The 20862-nt window shown below is 34.0% G+C and overlaps 1 protein-coding gene across 6 annotated transcripts in view; it reads right to left on the bottom strand.

The window, feature by feature from the left end:
- The window catches only part of Ca-beta (Calcium channel protein beta subunit), a 602416-nt gene that overhangs the window by 103832 nt on the left and 477722 nt on the right, over positions 1-20862 (bottom strand). The window contains exon 1 of one of the 6 annotated variants that reach the window (XM_074131410.1): positions 17788-18323. The exons of the other annotated variants lie outside the window; for them this stretch is intronic. Coding sequence (XP_073987511.1) covers positions 17788-17790 — 3 coding nt within the window. The 5' untranslated portion in view covers positions 17791-18323. Of the gene's footprint in view, positions 1-17787; positions 18324-20862 lie in introns of those variants that run through there. 6 annotated transcript variants of the gene reach the window in all.

Below are 20862 nucleotides of genomic sequence, written 5' to 3'. Positions count from 1 at the left end.
AGTACTTCTCCCTAAAAGGCAAATAGGCAAAGATTTTTTAATCGAACGACAATTCATTGATTTAAATCGGTTCACTCTTTGATAATTTAAACGATTGCAGTACTTCCTCTTAGTAGGTGCAAGAACATCAGCAACGTAGAGGAGCTTTAACCACTTATTCGAGCTGAATTTTATCAAAATCGGACAAAGCGTTATAGAAATATTGGTAATAATAGTTTTAGAAAGGGCCTTATTAGGGTGGCGCAAACTCCCCTCCTTATGAGGCACGGCGTCGAGACTTTTAAAGTGCAAATCTGTACAAAATTTCGATTCGAGTGACACTTCATTCATGAAAATCGGTTCACATGTCGATAATTTGAAACGATTGCTATACTTCCCCTTAACAAGTGTAAGAGCTGATCGCCGCTTTAATGTTACGTAGAGGAGCCCTAACCCTATCATCCTACCAAATTTTAACAAAATCGGGCCAAGATTTACAGAGTAATTAGTAATAATAATTTTGGAGGGGGCCTTACATTAAGAAGGCTAACTCCTCCCCCATTCAATGTACAGGGTCGAGACCCCCAAAAGGCACATCTACCTAAAATTCCGAATCGAATGACACCTCATTCATGAAAATCGGTTCACGCGTTTAGGCGCTACGTTGTTTACAAAAAAGGTAACAAGAAGAAGAAGAAGAACAAGAACAAGAACATTTTTTGAAAAAGCCGTTTTTGCTCATTTTCGGCAACTTTTTTCTCGAAACCTTTTAGATCTGGGTGGTTGCAAAAAATTACAGTTATAAAGGATGGTTTGGATTAAGATTTAAAGAAAATTTGGGAATTATATCTTGTATAGAAAAAGAGAAAAAAATTGTCAAATTTGGGTGTTTTTCAACGTTACGCTTTTTCGTGCAGTTTTTGATGGTCAACCCTTATACAACTGTCCTACCGGACAGTTTTAATTAGCCAACCTGATATCTGATCTTTACTGCGATGATTGTCCAATTTTTTTTTTAAAAGAATTTCTCCAAAAACAAAAAACAAAAACGCTCCTCGATTTTCTGTAAGAGCTGTTTTTGACCAAAACGTACTTTTAGACTCTTTAGACCGATCAGAAGAAAGATCTGATCATACTAGAACAGCTCTTACATTTTAGAAACTAAAGTGTAACTAAAGTGTTGAACTAATTCTATAATTGTAGGTCCAAAGGTTTTGATTGAAAATGTTCTCTAAAAAAATTGTGTTAACCAGTTCAGTGTATTGGACGTGTATACACGTCAAACCAAATCTCTGTTAGGGTGCGTTCGACGTGTATACTCCTTGTGAAAAATATACGAATTGCCATTAACTATAAAAACTCGAAATTTTAATGAAATACAATAAGAATATTATTTGGTGGGATGTTTCCTTTATCTTACCAATAGAACTGCCAAGTATTTTATACGGAGGGGGGGTGGAGGGAGTCAGCCAAATGATAGGTGGTTGGTAGATGTTTGGTCTCCACAATAGAGATTGGGAATTACGCACACAAATAGAAGCTCTCAACCCTTGTGCAATGCCCGTTTTTACCTTAGATAGATACAGACCTCAGTACGAGCATGATTTCATTTTGCACAGAATTCAAACCACTTTTCTTCACTTGTAAAAGCTCTTGCGTCTCTAGGCAGTGCATTACGTAAAGCGGTGCAAGATTTTGAATGAGCACAGAATGCTCTGGTAATCTGTAAGCCCCCAGAAATTGCAGAAAAAGTCGCTTGCAGTGACTATTACGACTATTGTAAACTTTTGGTTGTTTTGACCTGCGTTCGACGTGTATACACGTCATTGTCTGATTTTAATTCCGCACACTGTGAGGGGGTTTTCTTAAAACTAAATTCTACCCTTAACTCGTTAAGATAAGGGGTTCGGTTTTCCTCTTAAAAGGGTCATTTTTATATATTTACTGACTTGCCTTGGATAGATATTAATAAAAGTGCCACTATAGCCGATCAGTTAGAAATATCAAATAGAAATCTAATGTGATAATATATTTCCAAATTGAAAAAATCAGAACCTAACCGGAATTGATACTTGTCTTAACAAATTTTTTAGTGTCGAGATTTCCAATCGTTTCAATAATTTACATTTATTTTTGGAAGGCTTTTGACAAACTGTTTTTTTACGCTAATTTCTAAAATTAAAAGCTCTTAATGCCCAAAATTATTATGTAATAAAGGGCATATTAGATATTGCAGTATTGATCTAATAGAGGTTGAAAATTCTTTCAATTGTGAGTTAAATTTCCTTTTCTAAATTTAGAAAAACACTGTCCTGCTATATTACTATCGCAGAAACATGTTAAAATAAATAATTTATTAATTTTGAAAGTAAAGTTTTATGATTATAAATATAAGAATAAAGAAAATTAAGCTTTGAACGAACAATTACAATGCGCAGAATGTAGCATTTAAGCATGAACAACGTACGCAGCATGTGATTAAGAAAATATGAATCTCAGGAGTATTTTAGTGGCCCTCCTCTATGCCACATCTCGACATAGATTTTATGCAAACTTCACGTTCAAATTGCCAGATGACCCTTGACCTAATCATTGCTGCGGCATTTGCTCCAAATACACAAACCAGAGGTTATCTCTGGAATTCATATAGGGAAAATATTCTCTCTCTCTCTCTCTATGTAGTTTGTGGTCGATCAATAAGTGGAAAAATATACATAACTGGTTAAAACCAGAAAATTTCTAAGAACTTATTTTATTTTCAGTTAATATTGCAATCGCGTAGGCTTTTTATTTTGTAATACTAACGGTTGATTTTGAATTGATTAATGGTTCCATTGTGATTGTACAAATGCGCCAATTGCTCGGATGGGATTGTCTAATGAGAAATAAAAAGGTAAGATTTAATAATTTACTCAAATAACAATTTTACGCAAGGCAGCCTATTCTGTACACAATCTACTCCTCAGACATCCCTACTCATCCTCAAACTACTCTTCTCATCTATGCTGACGATACTGCCATCTTATCTACTGACAAAGACCCAATAATAGTTCACAGAAACCTTCAGTCTCACCTCACCGCCTTAGAAAATTGGTTCAAAAAATGGGCTATCAAACTGAACGAAACAAAATCTCAAAACATTACTTTCACTCTTCGACGCATCGCTCTTCCTCCTGTCTTCTATAATCTTATTCCTTTACCAGCAGTCAAAGTAGTCCGCTACCTTGAGGCTTTACCTTGACAGAAGACTTACATGGAACCCTCATACTCGACTTAAGAGAACAGAACTCAACAGACGCTTCCGACAACTGAAAAGACTACTCGACAACAGATCAAAACTCACTATGGACAACAAAAGACTTATTTATGAAAAGTGTATTAAAGTCAGTCGTCTGGGCTTATGGTGTCGAACTGTGAGGTTCAACCAAACGCTCAAATCTGCAAAGGATCCAGTTCTAGCAGTCTAAAATTCTTCGCTCTATAGTAAACGCTCCTTTCTACGTCACCAATCAAACCATTCACATAGACTTAAACATTCATTTCGTCACACAAGTTGCAGAAAATTCCATCTTAACATTCAGTCTCATCACAATCCACTTGTACAACATCTATCTTCCAGAACATTTCCAGACAACACTTCTAGATGTCTTAAAAGACAGTGGTCTCGCGATCTCCTCTCTGATAAAGAGAGTCAGTAGAATGTAGAATGTTATTGGAGTGTTACCAGCTTGGTAACTTCTCCACTCTGATATGTGTGATATATTGCTTATAGTTACCCTTGTTGCTTATAACGCAATGCGTTGATTGTAACTAAATAAATGAATTAAAAATAATAACAATATTCGAACGAATTAATTAGATAATTTCACTAACATTGAAACAATTGAAATAAGAAAATTATTGATTAAATTGGCAATGTATGTTTTGGACGGTTTTGGGAATTTGGACGGTTTGAAGGAATTAAACTGTAAAAGACAGGAGGAAGAGTGATGCGTCGAAGAGAGAAAGTAATATTTTGAGATTTAGTTTCATTCAGTTTGATAGCCCATTTTTTGAACCCATTTTCTAAGGAGGTGAGGTGAGACTGAAGGTTTCTGTGAACTATTATTGGGTCTTTGTCAGTAGATAAGATGGCAGTATCGTCAGCATAGATGGGAAGAGTAGTTTGAGGATGAGTTGGTAAGTCTGAGGAGTAGATTGTGTACAGAATAGGGCCTACTATTAACAAAGGACGGTTCCACCAAGAAGAGGAAGGAACGCAGGCAATCCATAATTATTCTATTGTTCCCCGCCCACCCCTCATCTCATAAGAGGCATCGGGGCTTCAAGACCAACAAATTCGGCTAAAGATTGCCGAATAGCAGAACAATAAACTAATAAAGTAGCAACAAGACGACTCAATCGCCCAGTGCACTGAATAAACCTAGAGAGTTCGTTAAGACTGCCGGATAACAGTACAATAAACTCTAATTAAAATTAAATTTAATTGTCGCTTTAAGACCGCCAAATTAGCAGTAAGTTTCTATTTTATTATACGGTAGATATCCGCACAACGTCATTTTAATATCTAGCGTACAAGTCGAAATTTAAGCAGAAAACTGACAATTAGAAATATAAAAAATTGCCAGAAATTAAACGTGAGAATAATGTTCATTTATAAAACGGAATTTATTTCATCAATATTTGTGCAAATAATTCTAGTCTGTTTGAAATAAAAGTATTGTACCAATCAATGCCTCAATTATTCTAATTTATGAAAACAAAACGCAAATAATTGAATATTTAATCGATCAATGTTAATACAACTAAATATATATTGTATTGTGACTAAGTAATTACTTAGTAACTTGCCATAATATAATGACAATAATCAATTAATAATGACAGACGTCAATGTAGCCAATTTAGACTTACATCAATTTCATACCATTTAGGAAGCAAATCATTTGAAGATTTCTATTTTTAAAGATGAAACAAATTAATGTTCTACCAAAAGAGTAGCTTGTTAAGACATAAATATCATACTTGAAGTAGACATAATCGGAGGCTACTTATTAAGATGTTTCGAAATGATGCTTCAACAGCATGAAATAAAAAGAATATATATATTTTTTAAACTATCTTACGCATGATTTTAAGAGATAAAAATGATAAATGGTGATTTGTATAAGCATGCTTCCTTACTAGCCAAAGGTTCCTTGACCCAATATAATCTCTTAAAAACAATAAGTAGCAAAAACTAGAAGCATTAGTTACCTCCTCATAGATAAGAAAGGGATGGTCGCATCCTTGATCACCTGAACTTACGACAAACCACACTGACTCTAGACAAACCACACTAACCTTACCAATCGATCTATGTAACGTTTCTCAATTCACTAATATAACCTCCAGCATTCACATTTGAATTTCGCCATTTTTTTTTTTAATTTAACGCAGTGGAGAGGGGGACACATTTGAACAGAATCTACAATTTCTGTTACAGAGTGCACAGAATCGTATTATTGAACCTTTTTATTTTGTTTTCTACAACTTTCAAGTATTCTGAACAGATCTATATCAATAAACAGTTGGAACTTTACATACATATCTATATTTTTTTAATTAAAAATGTTGTGTTCAAATGTTAATATCTGCCCCACTGGTGGGGTACCTTTGAACACAATATAATATAGAAAGAAATGATATTACTTTACTCTGAATCTACCTTCTATCAGTTATTTCTCTCACTACTTACATTACTTTCTCTTTTAAACCACTGAAATCTAGTTCAAAAATCAAGAATGACTCAGTTCGGGATGTTGTACCCGAAGTGTGATGGGTTTAGGAAGTTTGAACAAAATATTCGGTTTGTTGCGCTTCTTAGTGTAGGTTCGAACCACTTTCCCCTTCTCTGCGATTAAACAAAAAAAGTCACAAACTTGCAGGTCAATAGAGCACATTTTAACTGTGATGTAATAGAAAATAGAATATCCACACTTTTTGCAAGTAAATAGACTTTTGTAAATACTAGATTTAAAAATACGAATTCCAAATGTTAATATGGACTAACAATACTTACACCTTTGTCCACTACAATCTTCACAATACACTTCCAAAGCTGCAACAAAAATTTTACTTCCACCTTACAAAATATAACATTTCTTAATTCTGACTTTTTAAACAATGAAAACGAAGGGAAACTCCGTCAATTATACAACAGGTCTACCACAACATATGGAGAAAATTACCAATCATAAATGTTTTAAATATTTGGCGAGAAATTAAAACTGTTCAAAGGTGCCCCCTGTTCAAATGTGCCCCTCCTCTCAACTGCTATTATTATAGTAGGTTATAATACTGGTTATAATAATGAAAGCCGTTGATTTAAAAAATTTAGTGTTGAAGATATGACCTTAGAAATAAAGATAAGCTCCAGGAAAGCGGCCAGTATGTTGCACGTTGTTGAAATCTTAGAGGAAGCTGTCGTGTCATATGTTATAAAACAACAATTAGGGTGACACTTACAAAGTCACTGTTAACTGAAATATACGCATTCTAGATTAAGGAAACTCTGTAGTTTAGTACTGCATGGAGTTACAAGTTAACCAGATCTTTAGTAGAATGGACACTTGCCAACTTTTCTTAAAAACAACATTTTTTTGCGCTTCTGCATAAGAAAAAGTGATATGTGATGAGAAGTGAATTTAATGGCGTCAAAAAAGGAAAAAGAAAGTTATACTTTTTATGATCCTTAACTTTACTATAGTGAGTAGGGATCTGATTCTTTCGTTCTACAGAAGTCTAGAATGTACGGCAAGCTTCACTCAAGTTGGCAGTTATGGACTCGAGCGAGTTTTGGCCACCAAACCCTGGTATCTTTAGTTGCAGAGTGATTTTTATAAATACTTCTAAATGTTAGTGGAATTCTAGTTCTTATAAGTGATAAAATGGATATTCTTGTTGTAATATCTTGATAACTAAGTTAATATACAGAGTGTTCATTTTAAGACGGCTCAAATGCATTAACGATTGATCTGAGCAAAAAATGGTAGAGGAAAAATTTGTTGCCCGTCATCTCTAGTTTCAGAATATGTGACTTGATTTTAGATTCCTGCCCGCATACGCGGCTGACGCTCGACCAAACGTGAGGGTTTGCTGTTGACCCCCATTTTCATACAACAGTTTTAAAGAGTATAACAAGTTATGAAAGATACCGGAAACCGCAATTCGATATCTTAAAAATTAAAGGTGCTAGGCGATTTCAAAATCTGGTATTTATTAATCATATTTCTATTTTTTAACTTGTTATCAAAGAGAAAGAAGAGCACGCGATAGGTCATTTTTCTGTATTTTTTCATTCCCTTTCTACTAAAAATATTGCCAAGGCAGTAAAGCTAGTATTTTTCTTAATATTGGAGCCGTCTTAAAATGAACACCCTGTTAATAAAATTTTTATTACGTTGAATGGGAAACATCATGCAGTGTTCGTTTTGATCCATAACATGAATGGGAGTTAATAAAAATCACAAGAAAACATGTAGACCATTTTGTAAATACCAGTTTTTTCTGGTTTCAAAACGGATACTTTTGGAAACACTCAATTTCTAAAAATTTTACACGGTCGCAATAAGGACAAATACAAATTTTCCTAAAGTTCTTTTAAATAATAATCAAAATAAAATTATAACATACCTTGTTTCGTAGTGATGTAGAACATAGACCCATATAATAACAATTAAATTAGTTTATGTCTGATAAATTCGGTACACGTCACTTACTGTTGGCCAAACTATACCGAACTAACATGTTTTATCAGTACGTACTGATTTTAACAATTGGATTGAACGGAAGGATCTACTAAACTAAACTGCCTCTTTAGTGTTCCAGTATGCTCTCAATAGATGGATATTCATTGGATTAGGTTAACAGCTTGGATTGAGGGTTACTAAAACTTATTAGCAAACTAATGTTTTTAAACTTTTAAAGAATTATTAAGATTAAAGATAAATATAATCTACTTAGCAATGGTTTTTATATATTGTGTATGTGAGTGAATTCGCGAGTGGTGTGTTAGTTAGTCAGAGAATCTGTTGTAGATGATTGTGAGTGAACAAACAAAACAAACGACCTAATTTCGAAAACAGAAAATTTGGTTTGATTTTTTAAAAGTCTATTGCGAAAAACACCACACATTTTTATCAGAATTTTGGCAAACTCCAAAATTTTAGCAAGGTACTTAAATTTTGACAATGTATTTCATCATAACGTTGTAAATGACAGAAATTATCATAGTAGCACAAGAATCCTGTCTGCATAAAACCTCCCCAAAAACCGAACAGTTCACACAAATGACATTTTGCAGGGTAGCACAAGAATCTTCTCCGTTTTTGCTGTAAGAGGGATAGCTCATGCTTGCTGGATGGGAGCCTTCTGTACGAGATTCCTGCACATATTCAGAATGTTTTTTTTTTTAAATTGTACAGCAAATTTTTGACGATGAAAGTTTTTCGCCCAAAACCTCGCTAAATTGCTGCACGGTAATTTCATATTCTGTTTTGCTGCACTGTAAACCAGCGACTGACAAAGATTTAGCTCCTCCTCCGTAACTCTTCCGTACTACAAAATGTTTACTATGCCTAGTAGTACACTTTGTTTAAGATATAAAAGTAAAAGTAAAGTAAAGTAATTGCCTATTTTTTCAGGCGTGCTTAACGTCCAACTACCAATTAGGTGTCGTGGACGGAGGCGACTAGCAAACACACTTTACAGTAAATTTCTTTTATTAACCATTAAATAAATTCCAAGGCCTAAGACCGGGAATCGAACCCAGTACCACAATACATATTAGCTTCGCAGATCTCGCCTCAAACCGCTCGGCTACCGTGGCGTCTTTATTCAATAATAGTAGTCGCTAATTTGATTTAAATGGCTTGGTTCTTACAGGAAATGATCCAAATGCGTTACATATGGTTCCGCTTTGGCTATTCCCTGATTGTTTATATCTATTCCTTTTTAAATTACATTGTTTGATATTGTTCGTTTTTGTTATATTTTCTAAGAGAATGATTTGTTTGTACCTTTAAAATTTGAAACTTTTGTAATCTTAAATCTATGAATACATCTATGGATCATTCATTTGGAAAGTACCTTTTATTTTTTAACGAATAAAACAAACTTTTGCCTAGGTCGTTGAAAAAAAAAAAATGAAAATAAGAACTCTGCGAAGATCACAGGTTCAAATCCTACCAAATCTGTAATATTGGTTCTACTTACTATGTTAGTCAACTCCGAGTTGTTGGGAAATTCCAACTTTTTCTAACTATATTTATTTTAAACTACTTGGCATGATTTCCAATACTAATTTCGGGTTAGTTATGTTAAACACTTTATAATCTGATGGGACAGTTATAAATGGAGAGTGCCAAATACATGAATGTTCAATTTAGTAATAATGGCGGAAGTAAAAAAAATTAGATGAATTTTTAAAGTTATACAGTGACAACTTCTTAATATGACGCATGGCTTTCTCGCATGTTCATTATGCCGCCAGCATTGTTTAAATACAACAACATACCCACTCACATAAACTTATCTAAAAAAGTAATCAAGAATAATTACAATTAGTTCAGACTATTGTCAATAATAGAGTAAAGCAACTGCAATGATAGTTGTAAAACATTCTTTGAGCGCTAATTATAGCAGATATTTTTCTGAGATGTTAAAATTATAGACAACAAAAATCTGAAAAACAAAAATTATGAAGGAACAGGATCTGGATTCGTGGTTATTGAAGCAAGTACAGCATAGAAGTAACATGAAGTACAGCATACGAGGGGCACTATTTATATTTTGAGCCTAATAATAAAAAAAAAACAGTAATTTGTCATTGAAAATGACTTTATTGTTTTTCAAAATATTCTCCTTTATGATCTATACACTTCTGCATGCGTTCGAACCACTTGTTAAAGTTTTTTCCATTCCGCTTGAGACACCTCCATTTCAATGCATCAACGGCCTCTTCTGCCGAAGAAAATCGTTGTCCACGTAATTTATTCATGACGTTCGGAAACAAAAAGAAGTCATTTGGTGCCAAATCAGGACTGTACGGCGGATGACCAATTAATTCGATTTTTTGAGTGCTCAAATAGTCGGTTGTTAGATGAGATGTGTGATAGCTGGCATTGTCTTGATGAAGAACGATCCGACGGCGCTTGTTTGTTTTCCTTATTTCATCGAAGACTTGCGGCAAACAAATGGTTGTGTACCATTCAGAATTGACCGTTCTACGTTCCTCTAAAGGCACTGTTGCCTCATGACCAGTTTTTCCGAAAAAACAGGCGACCATTTGTTTCAAAGTGCTTCGAGCGTGAACAACTATTGTTGGATTTGGTTCATCTTGAAACACCCATACAGTCGACTGCTGTTTAGTTTCTGGATCATACGCATATATCCATGATTCGTCACCTATTACAATCTTATATACGTCTTTTGAAGCACTGCCACTGTATTTCTTAAGCATTTGTTTGCACCAATCGACAAGAGCATCTTTTTGAAATTTTGTCAGATTATGTGGGATCCAACGAGAACAAACCTTTTTAATGGCTAAATGATCATGCAATATTTTATACATATATGCTGGTGGAACTAATGCCTAAGGTTGCCTCAATCTCACAGTATGTCACATGATGATCTTGCATTATTAGTTTTTGCACAGCATCAATGTTTTCTGACACAACTAATTTTGGTCGACCTTCACGACTTATACCAGCGTTTCACAGTGGCAAAGGATGGTGCTTTAGCGCCAAAAGTGGAAGTAAGTTGATCGATGCACTTCTGTCTTGATAATCCAAGTCGAATGTCGTGTAATCATTGCACGAAAATTTTCACGAGTTAATTCCATTTTTTCGCTGAGACACAATTTTCAAGTGACGGTAAACACCACAAATCGCGCTCAAATAACAAAACGTTCTGAAGAAGGTTATGGTCAAAAATGTCAAACTTTCAAGTGGAAACGTCAGGCAGCACCTGACAACATTCAGTGTTGCCAAGGCTCAAAATATTACCAGTAGTGCCCTCGTAGAAGTTCCTCCTCGTTTCGATTTTCCTACACTTTCCGGTGTTACATGAAGCAAGAATAAGTTACATAATACCATTTTCCATTCACATAATTTATTAAGTTAATCATGACATGTTTTAAATGTATGATATTTAGCAGAGAATAAAAACTAATATTTGTAATGCAATGAAGTATCAGACAAGCTGTAATGCATTCCTAAAGAACTACATAGGGTAGTTTATACACACAGTATGGAGAAATGGATAAAGTTGACAAACTAGGTTAATGACTGCCCACAATTGTTAACGACTTTACTAGATAAAATTTAAAACACCAACAACTACTATAGTTCAAAAATTATGGCTAATATTAAATAATGAAAGTATATGTTCCCTTAATGTCGGGTACATCTATTGCAGAATGTTGTTCTTTATTTCCTTTATCTTAACTCGAACTTGAAAAGGGTAAGGGAAAAAATGTTGTCCTAATTTTAAAGTTATAGTTTAAAGCGTTTCTTTTTTCAAAAAAAATTTCTGAAACTATCTAGGATTTTCAGTAACCATCAGAGTTTGACGTCAACTATGTTTCTGTTATTCACTACACTTGCTGGACTTAGTAAGGAGGGTGAAATCTTTAAAAATAAGGAAACCATTCAGGAAAAAGGAATATGCACGATGGATAAAATCAATAATGTTATAAAACATTAAGGACCCAACAACATCTTTGTAATGTTTGTCATTTATAAAATTTACAACATGGTTGCTCAATTTTGATGAGCGGCAAAGTGTATCGTTCAATTTAGAAATCGGTCGTGTATATTTTTTTAATTAAGAAATCAAACTGAATTAATGAGCAAATACGTTGGGATCAGTACTCGAACCAGATCTGAGAATGTTAGAAAATTAAAGAAGTCTTTGGAAGAAATAGCTTTTAATAAGTGGGACTACTGTAGATGGCAAGAGATAGCCATTTTTGAGACAATGATGTCCTAATTCATGTAGAATGTAGACCATTTTATTGTTATTTACATATATTATCAGCTGATCAATACGCTGTGCATCTAGCGACCTGTTATTTTTTTATTGTGCAAATTAAAGTTATTTTACTCAGACGATTTCCCGAAAATATATTACAAGAATCGTCATATAAGCTCATTTTATCTACCAGTGAGAAAGCAATAAAGTACAAAATCTAAATGTTAAAATATTGCCAATCTCTTTAACAAAAGATCCTTTTTTAAAAAAAGAATATTTACATACCGTAAGTGTTCATAATAAATTCCTACTTTTTGTTAGTTTATCTAAGAATTAATTTCTTTTTGAAATATTTGTTTACTAATATTAGAATTTAGTATCTTCTTGTTCCTTTGGTTAATGAACGAAAGCAGACATAATACACTATTAGTAAACAGAATTTTTTTAAATATTTTAGGAGAAAACCCAACTTAAATAATTTAACAAAAAGTTAATGGTTTATTAATAAGTGTGGATTTCATTTATGAAAATATTCTGTCAAAAAAAAAGAATCCTCTTTTGTTGAAGTGATTGGCAATCTTTTATCATTTTATAAAGAATATAAATTTGTTCGTTTTGTTCCATGTCGTAGCCAGAGCTTTTTTAAAAAGCGGCCTGTCTTCGATGAATAGAAGTGAGTTTACGTAGTTAGTAGTTTATAAATAGTCACAATCTATCAACATGGTATACGCCAGTCAATGGCTATATGGAGAAGATGGAAAATAAATCAATTTATTGTATGCAAGTAAATAAAAAATGTATTTATAGTAAATTCCACATCATGTTATTGTATAAGATTACATGTCAAATACATTGTAGCAAAGAGAAAAATGGAAAATTAAAAAGCGCCTAGGGAAAACGTTTGATATTGTTTTGTAATGAAATCGCAGGAACGCACAGGAAAAAAGCGTTGGAATTAAATAAATAATACTTTGATCTTGAATTAAATCAATTTATCAAGGAGGATTTAAATCAAGTTAAGTTTGTTGCTCCCCAAAAATAGCAGTGAAATGCCCATTTTTATTTGAATTTAAAATATACTGATATGTTTATTTTAAATAACTTTTCCAGCAGACTGTGTTAATTTATCAACCACTTCTATTCGTATTTGGATTGTTTCTTAGTGTGGTTTATTTCCCTCACAAATATTATGCCTTCATGGTTAGTGTAAGTCGTGTAATTGTACGATTTCAAAAAATGCTTGGCATGTGAGCAATCCGGAAAATTTTAACGGATATAAGTTTTGAAAAGATTGCGCAATAGTGTTCGCCCAAAAATACCCGATTTGTGGCAAACAGGAGACTGGTTCTTCCACCACGACAATGCACCTGCACACACAGCCATCTCTGTTACACAGTTTTTGGCTAAAAATGGCGTGGTTCCGCTGCCCCACGCACCTTACTCGCCTGACCTGGCTCCGTGCGACTTTTTCTTATTTCCACGCATGAAAAAGGGCATGAAAGGTCGCCGATTTGACAACATTGAAGAGGTCAAGAAAAAAACGAAGAAGGAGCTGTCAGCCATTTCTAAAGATGACTACAAAAAATGTTTCGAACAGTGGAAGCACCGGTGGGATAAATGTATAAGTTGTAATGGAGAGTATTTTGAAGGGGATAAGGTTGTTCTGTAAAAAATTTGTAAATAAATAGCTTTTAAAAAATAATTCCGGTTTTTTTTGGGTACCCCCTCGTATCACGCGAGTAATGACAATTTTTCCGGTACTTTGTAGTCCATTAAATGACTAGAATAGTTTCAATGTCATTAAATATCCATTCAATGATTACAGCTGTTGATAGGGTAAAGTAGGGTGAGATGGCCAATCGGGAGAGATGGCCAACAGCCGAAATTTAACCGAAATGTCGTCCGATGGCGCTGAGTAACTTCTCCAGTGATGAACATTCATGTCTGACTACAGTGAGTTCATTTTGGTCTGCGTCAAAGCGTTATTAATTAACTCAGAGAATAAAAACATTATCGTCTCAACAAAATTTTTTATGATAGTTGCATATTGCGTGCTGCAGCGAATGTATGTGTCGAAATTTTAGTGTTGTTTTTTACATATTAGGAAAGTACAGTACACATTAATGAATCCTAACTTCTAAAACTGTCAAAAAGTACGCGTTGTGTTTTGTTTATCATGACGGCCATCTCTTCCTAATATTCAGGACATATGGCCATCAAACAGTAAGGATAGATGGCCAATTATTTTTACTTTTTTTTTATTATTGTTTCCAATTCACTGCAGAAAAATGCCAACTCAGCATAAAAGACAGAACACGAACCGCGGAAATTATACTGAAGAAAATTTGAGATCGTATTAACTCCAACTGTCGTCTCTGCAAGAAAACGAGCCAAGTCTGTTGTCACTTTATTAACTTCTCTCGAGCACTTTGCTGTTGTGAAAAACAGAGTTGCAAAGAAATCCAAACCAACAAGAAATACCATCCCCAAAGAGACAATTCTGTAAGAAAGGATTGTCCGAAAAAGAAAACGCTCACCTTCCCCGAGTTCCGATGAAGAGGACGAAACAGGAATCGAATTTGAAGAGGAAAGTGATGCCATTTCAGAAATCGATGAAACTGAATGTACAGGATATGGGGAAAGCTACAACAAGACCAGAAAAAAAAGATTGGTTGGAATGCATAATATGCCGGAAGTGGTTCCACGAAAATTGCTCTTCTTTTGCATACACTTGCCAAAATTGTAGTAAAAGCGCATTTAAAAAGAAGAATAATAAGTAAATATTAAGTAACCATTCATTTTTTTTCTGTTATTTTTACGTTTTACTAGCGCAATTTCATTTACAATATGTGGCCATCTCTCCTAAGTTACACTGGCCAACTCACCCAACCCAGTGGGGATAGATGGCCAATTGCTATTTTTTCTTTGTAAGAATAAAAAAATGTTTCCCTTAGCATTTTTTCTGAAATTTTCTCCTTATCTTATGTTTGTGAGCGTATGAGGTTTCCAAAAATAATAATAAAGTAAGCCTAGCCCTTACCAAAATTTTGCAGGCACCCTCCAAATAAAATGGTGGCCATCTCACCCTACTTTACCTTATATCATCAATAATGTTGAGGGGGTATGTTTACATCAGTGTGGCTATCCCTAAATGCTGTCTCCCCGCTGTTTTGGATGGTTTCTTCGAGAGTAAACTGGATAGGCGTTAGAATAAATCTAGTTTTGTTTAATAAGGGGTAGTCAATCTTGGAACGTAATGGTGAAGAACAGTTAAGTGGCACATTGATTGAGATCTGACTGTTGACTCTCTACGTGCTTTCTAGAACTTCCTTATAGTATCTGAATGGTTAATGGGTGGGTCACCTAGTTAATGCTAAAAGAATTAACGGTTTTATGAGATTAGGGCTCAATAGATCTACTTTGGTCTACAGTGCACTCTTTAGTAAAAAACACAATATACAATGACGTAGATGGACGAAATTCTAAAGCAACGCTAACATATGTACTTCTGTTTTGTAAAACAGAATACAATTAGATGAACCGTAAAATGTTAGTTTAATGCGTAAAAATATGTCTACAAATATTTATAAAACGCTTGTTTTGATCTGAAAACTATTGTACTTGGAGTCTGAGGCAGAATGAAATCCGAGAATTTCATGTGCCGCAGGTGAAAAACGTTTACGGAGCAGTTTCTAAGGTTTCATTCCAATTTGATGAAAAGTTACAATTAAAAGTTAAAATACATCGCTAGTGATAATTAAGTATGTTATATTCATAGTTTGCCAAAATTTATAAGTTAGATCGTCGACAATTATGGTATGTGAATGATAAAACCAAAACTTCGTTACTAACATATGAGCAATGGAATGATATTCAAGAAAGGCAACTAAACGGTCTCTAGTAAAAAAAAAAACAACTAGCGTGACGCATGTACACGGAGATTCCAAAAAAAATGCTAGTGTAAAATTTACAACAGTGTAAACCTCGCTAGGACATTACGATTGAATGTGCTGATTTATGTTTTCCTAGAAAGTCTTTGCCAACGACATGAATGGAAATGTACGTAGTTATTTTCTTCGAATGACGTAAATTTCTCATATCCACTAGAACAGGTGTAAATAGTTTCACTTGTTCCTAAATGTGACACAAACAACTAGCTTATTCATTCAGAATTTATATTGCAATTTTTGGCAAATAATATTTTGTTAGAATAGTTCTAATTTAAAAACCTTCTCAAATGATATGCTAAAATGCCACATAAAAAGACTGGCAGCGAGAAAAATCAAACAAATCTTCTTAATACAATTCACTTTCCAAAGCCAACTTTAGTTCTTGTTATTAATTAAATAATTTACGATTAATTTAGTAATTGCCGCATTCACGACGTAGTCTTTTCAACCGATTCATACTCATATAAAAATTATTTCTTTCGCCTTTAAGTAACATTCTATTTCTCTGTGATTTATCTCCTAAAGTTAATTAACAGGAGAAAGGTTAATGAACTGGATGACATTTTCGGTTCATTGAATATGAACCTTTGAGGCTTTGAATTAGCAGTAAACTGATGGATGACTCTGAGCTGCAAGGCGGCTTCCTTGAAGCAAGTCTATATTGCTCTAAGAATCTGTCTTATAAACAAATATAAATATCAAAATTAGCTAAGACGATGAACAATTGTTATTAACACTCGAACTTAGTCAGTTATTGCCAATGTGGAATCATATTGACTCCATAATTTATTTCTATATTTTTTTTACATTGATTTCAATTTTGATAATAAAATTTGCATTAAAGGATGAGAAAGAATAGGAATTAAGAACGAAAAAACAAATTTTGTCCACAAATCGGCTTTAACATTTCATGCAGAAGGAATTAACTTCAACTTAGGATCGCAGTAATTTCAGTATTTTCTAGAATTCTGATTGACTGCCTTCTGATCAGGGACTTTTTCATTTTTTTTAATCACATTTACTACTTTTCAAATTACTGTACGCTGTTGATACGGATCGGAAATTATCCAATTCGCTACAAGTTTTTGCTGCAATTCGGACAGAAAATCAATTCTAGAAAGAGGCTTCTTTTTGTGCCTTGATACTGTCTATGAAAATTGTGTAAATTTATCACGAAAGCATTTAGGCAATAGTCTGGAGTCGAAGTTAATAACAGAAAATCTACTTATATTACCAATCAGGAGTCGAAATTACTCCGATATATTTACCTGTAATGCCAATCTGGAGTCAAATTGACTTCTATGATTCAAGTAAACTAATCTGCAAAAAGGAACTAAGAATTCCATGGTCTTCAGCTCGTGACTATCAAATGGTGAGAGAGTGGGGATAGCATATCTAAGAGCATTTTGGGATAGCTATGAGATGTGTGGTAACAGAGACCATTCCTATTTTTTTTTTGGAGTCAAATTGACTTCGGATTGGCAATGCAGTGTTAATTTCCAAAAAGCTTTGCCTTGTCAATATTTGATAAAATTATTAATTAAAACTGCGCGTGCTTTACATTAGAGCATAATTTTTGGTCCCAAATTTAACTAAAAAAATAAGTATTTGTCAAACTCTTACTAAAAGGGCAGCTGTAATGCTTCCAAAGTAATTCTAGAATGTAATTCGAAAACAGTCGGCGAAAAAGAGCTTAAAGAAGGCCGAATTATGTTAGTACTTATATTTTACGGATTAATTACACTTAATTAAGACGAGCTTAGGAATGTAACGAGGCTAATCCAAAATGACTGGATAATAATTAAAAAATAATTAATTTATTCAATTAATAATATTGAAATATTACCATGAACGCTGGTACCTACAAAGCAACTGGCAAGCTTGTTGAGTAACGCTTTTCTGCAATAAATTGTTCTGACTAAAACGCATAACCCTCATAAAATTGAATATTATAGTTCCTGGAGTAAACTGTCGAATATGGACGCTTCCCCACTCTAGTGACAAAAATTGCAATTCTATTGCTATAATTTTTTTTAGCTTTCTTAACTATTTGAACTCTTTCTGTTCTTGGTGCCACAATTAGTCATTTAACGTTACCAATTACCCGATTTCATTTTTAAATATTGTTTAAAAAAAATTATAGACGATTAAAGTTATTTAACTTGAACACCAGTTAAGGTTGAACTAATGAATACTTCAGACCACAAATTCCGACTGACTTCACTCTCATGTTTTATACCGCAAACCTAATCTCATTAAACTTTGTTTAGGTAGACATTATTAATGAAACAATTATCTTATCAAAAATGCCTTAATCAATACAATTAAAAATTTTATACTTATGATTTTAAACAATTATAAAATGTTAAAAAATAAATAATGTCAGCTTTAAAGCAATCAGTTCTGTTCGAAATAACATCATTTAAAGAAACCATCTAATTAATTCGGAATATCAGCATTTCACCATTGTTTTATGATGTAGATTGCTACGAAACATAATCAAAAATAGATTTCAACTTGCTAGTATGGACGGTTAATGACCTTCACGCAGCACTACTGTAGTGATGGATTTTTTAATATCCCTACTAAATGTTTATTAAAGCAACATTATTTAAACACGGTTACATTTTTAAGTAAAACTTTTTTTACTATTCAATGAAATTTTGCAAAATAATGATACAACTAGTTCACAATGTACCATTTTTGGGCATAAAATTGTTAAAAATAGAAAACTCGTGTTAGACTGATTAGTCATAAAATATTTATACTGGCTGAATGTCAGAAATAGGATTCTATAATAAACTAGACAAAATTTCTGACGCAGTTAGTGTTTAAAGTTGTGACTAGTATTCCCACGTCCAACTTTTCCATAATTAGTAATTGTAACTTACCGGTGATTGTATTTTTTTCCTGCATCTACTGTCATAGTCATTAGCATCAAGAATATATACTATTCAAGGGCCATAGCGGACCCTATATATGCACTTACGAGGGTCGTTTGAAAAGTCCGTGCAAAAATAAAAACTACTAAATTTTTTGGGGTAAACCTTTTTTAATTTTCAACATAGTCTCCTTTTAGGCTTATACACTTCGTCCAACGCTGCTCTAGTTTGTTGATCCCTTCCGAATAATAGGATTTGTCCAAGTCTGAAAAATAGCCATTCGTTTCTGCAATCACCTCCTCGTTTGAATAAAATCTTTTTCCCGCCAGCCATTTCTTCATATTGGGGAACAAATAGTAGTCCGAGGGAGCCAAGTCTGGAGAATAGGGGGGATGTGAAACGAGTTGGAACCCTATTTCCATTAATTTTGCGACCACAACTGCTGAGGTGTGAGCTGGTGCGTTGTCGTGATGGAAAAGGACTTTTTTGTGGGCCAATCGTGGGCAATTTTCTTGCAGCTCGGTTTTCAAACGGTCAAATAACGATGAATAATATGCACCTGTAATAGTTTTACCCTTTTCCAGATAGTCGATGAGGATTATTCCTTGCGAATCCCAAAAGACAGTCGCCATAATCTTTCCGGCCGAAGGGACGGTCTTCGCCTTTTTTGGCGCAGATTCCCCCTTGGTAACCCATTGTTTAGATTGTTCTTTGGTCTCAGGAGTGTAGTGATGTATCCATGTTTCATCCACAGTGACGAAACGACGCTTAAAGTCCTGCGGATTCTTCTGGAACAGCTGCAAACCGTCCTTGCAACACTTCACACTATTTCATTTTTGGTCAAGCGTGAGCAATCGCGGCACCCATCTTGCGGATAGCTTTGCCATGTCCAAATGTTGATGCAAAATATTATGTACCCGTTCATTCGAGATGCCCACAGCACTAGCAATCTCACGCACCTTCACTCTTCTGTCATCCATCACCATATCATGGATTTTATCAATGATTTTTGGAGTAGTAACCTCAACAGGGCGTCCAGAACGTTCAGCGTCACTTGTGCCCATATGGCCACTCCGAAAATTTTGAAAACTTATAAACTGTTCTAATCGAAGGTGCAGAGTCACCATAATGTTTATCAAGCTTCTCTTTAGTCTCCTCAGGCGTTTTGCCTTTCATAAAGTAGTGTTTAATCAACACACGAAATTCTTTTTCGTCCATTTTTTGAAAATCACTCGACTTCCTCGATTCAAACGAATGCCAAACACAAAGAAATAGACCGATCTGGCTGAAACTTGGTGCGTGTTCTTCCAAGAGATGCTACTAACTAAACATAACCTCGATACGCGCCAGTGGTGCTATCTCTCTGACTTTGCACGGACTTTTCAAACGACCCTCGTATATTCTACTTATTCTACTCCTTCAATACAAACGCATTCTAACTAATAATCGCCTACACAAATTATGTTCCAAAAAAAGAAGACAATGCAAGCTGAATTTGTAACTACCTGGACTATAGCATAAAATAGCAAATTTGATAAATAAATTATTCTGTATTACGAGAATGTGCTCTACAAAATAAATCTATGCCAGAAAATTCAAGAATCACACCAAAGTCAGACATTTTGTGCATAGTTATCTACTCCAAATGTGAAAACAGCTCAACAGTATTAAGGGACCTAAAGCTAGTCTTTAGGCTACCTCAGAATGCTATCGGAGATATGAGGTGCATTTTATTGATAATGTAATTTTGAACTGAAACATTTTATTAAATCCGTCTTTATTTACTCTACAAAAATTAGTTTTAAAAGAACTATTTTATGACCTTTATGCATTCCTAATAGGAAATTTTCACTTAATTTTTGTACTTGTAATTGTATTATTTTTATAATTTTCTTTCTTTTTAAAGTACTTTTATTGAAAACATTAGAACAATTTATAAAGCAATACGCACATTTAGCCTTGTTCTAATTTAACTCATGGTTAATCAGTTGATTCAACAAGCATTCAATTGAACCCATTTAATCATAGAACGTCTGCAA

Source organism: Rhodnius prolixus, unplaced genomic scaffold (genome assembly GCF_049639745.1).
Source record: "Rhodnius prolixus isolate KJV_2025 unplaced genomic scaffold, Rpr scaffold_4, whole genome shotgun sequence".
Lineage (NCBI taxonomy): Eukaryota > Metazoa > Arthropoda > Insecta > Hemiptera > Reduviidae > Rhodnius > Rhodnius prolixus.
The sequence above is the reverse complement of the archived record's forward strand: the minus strand, read 5'-3'. Positions and strand labels throughout refer to the sequence as shown.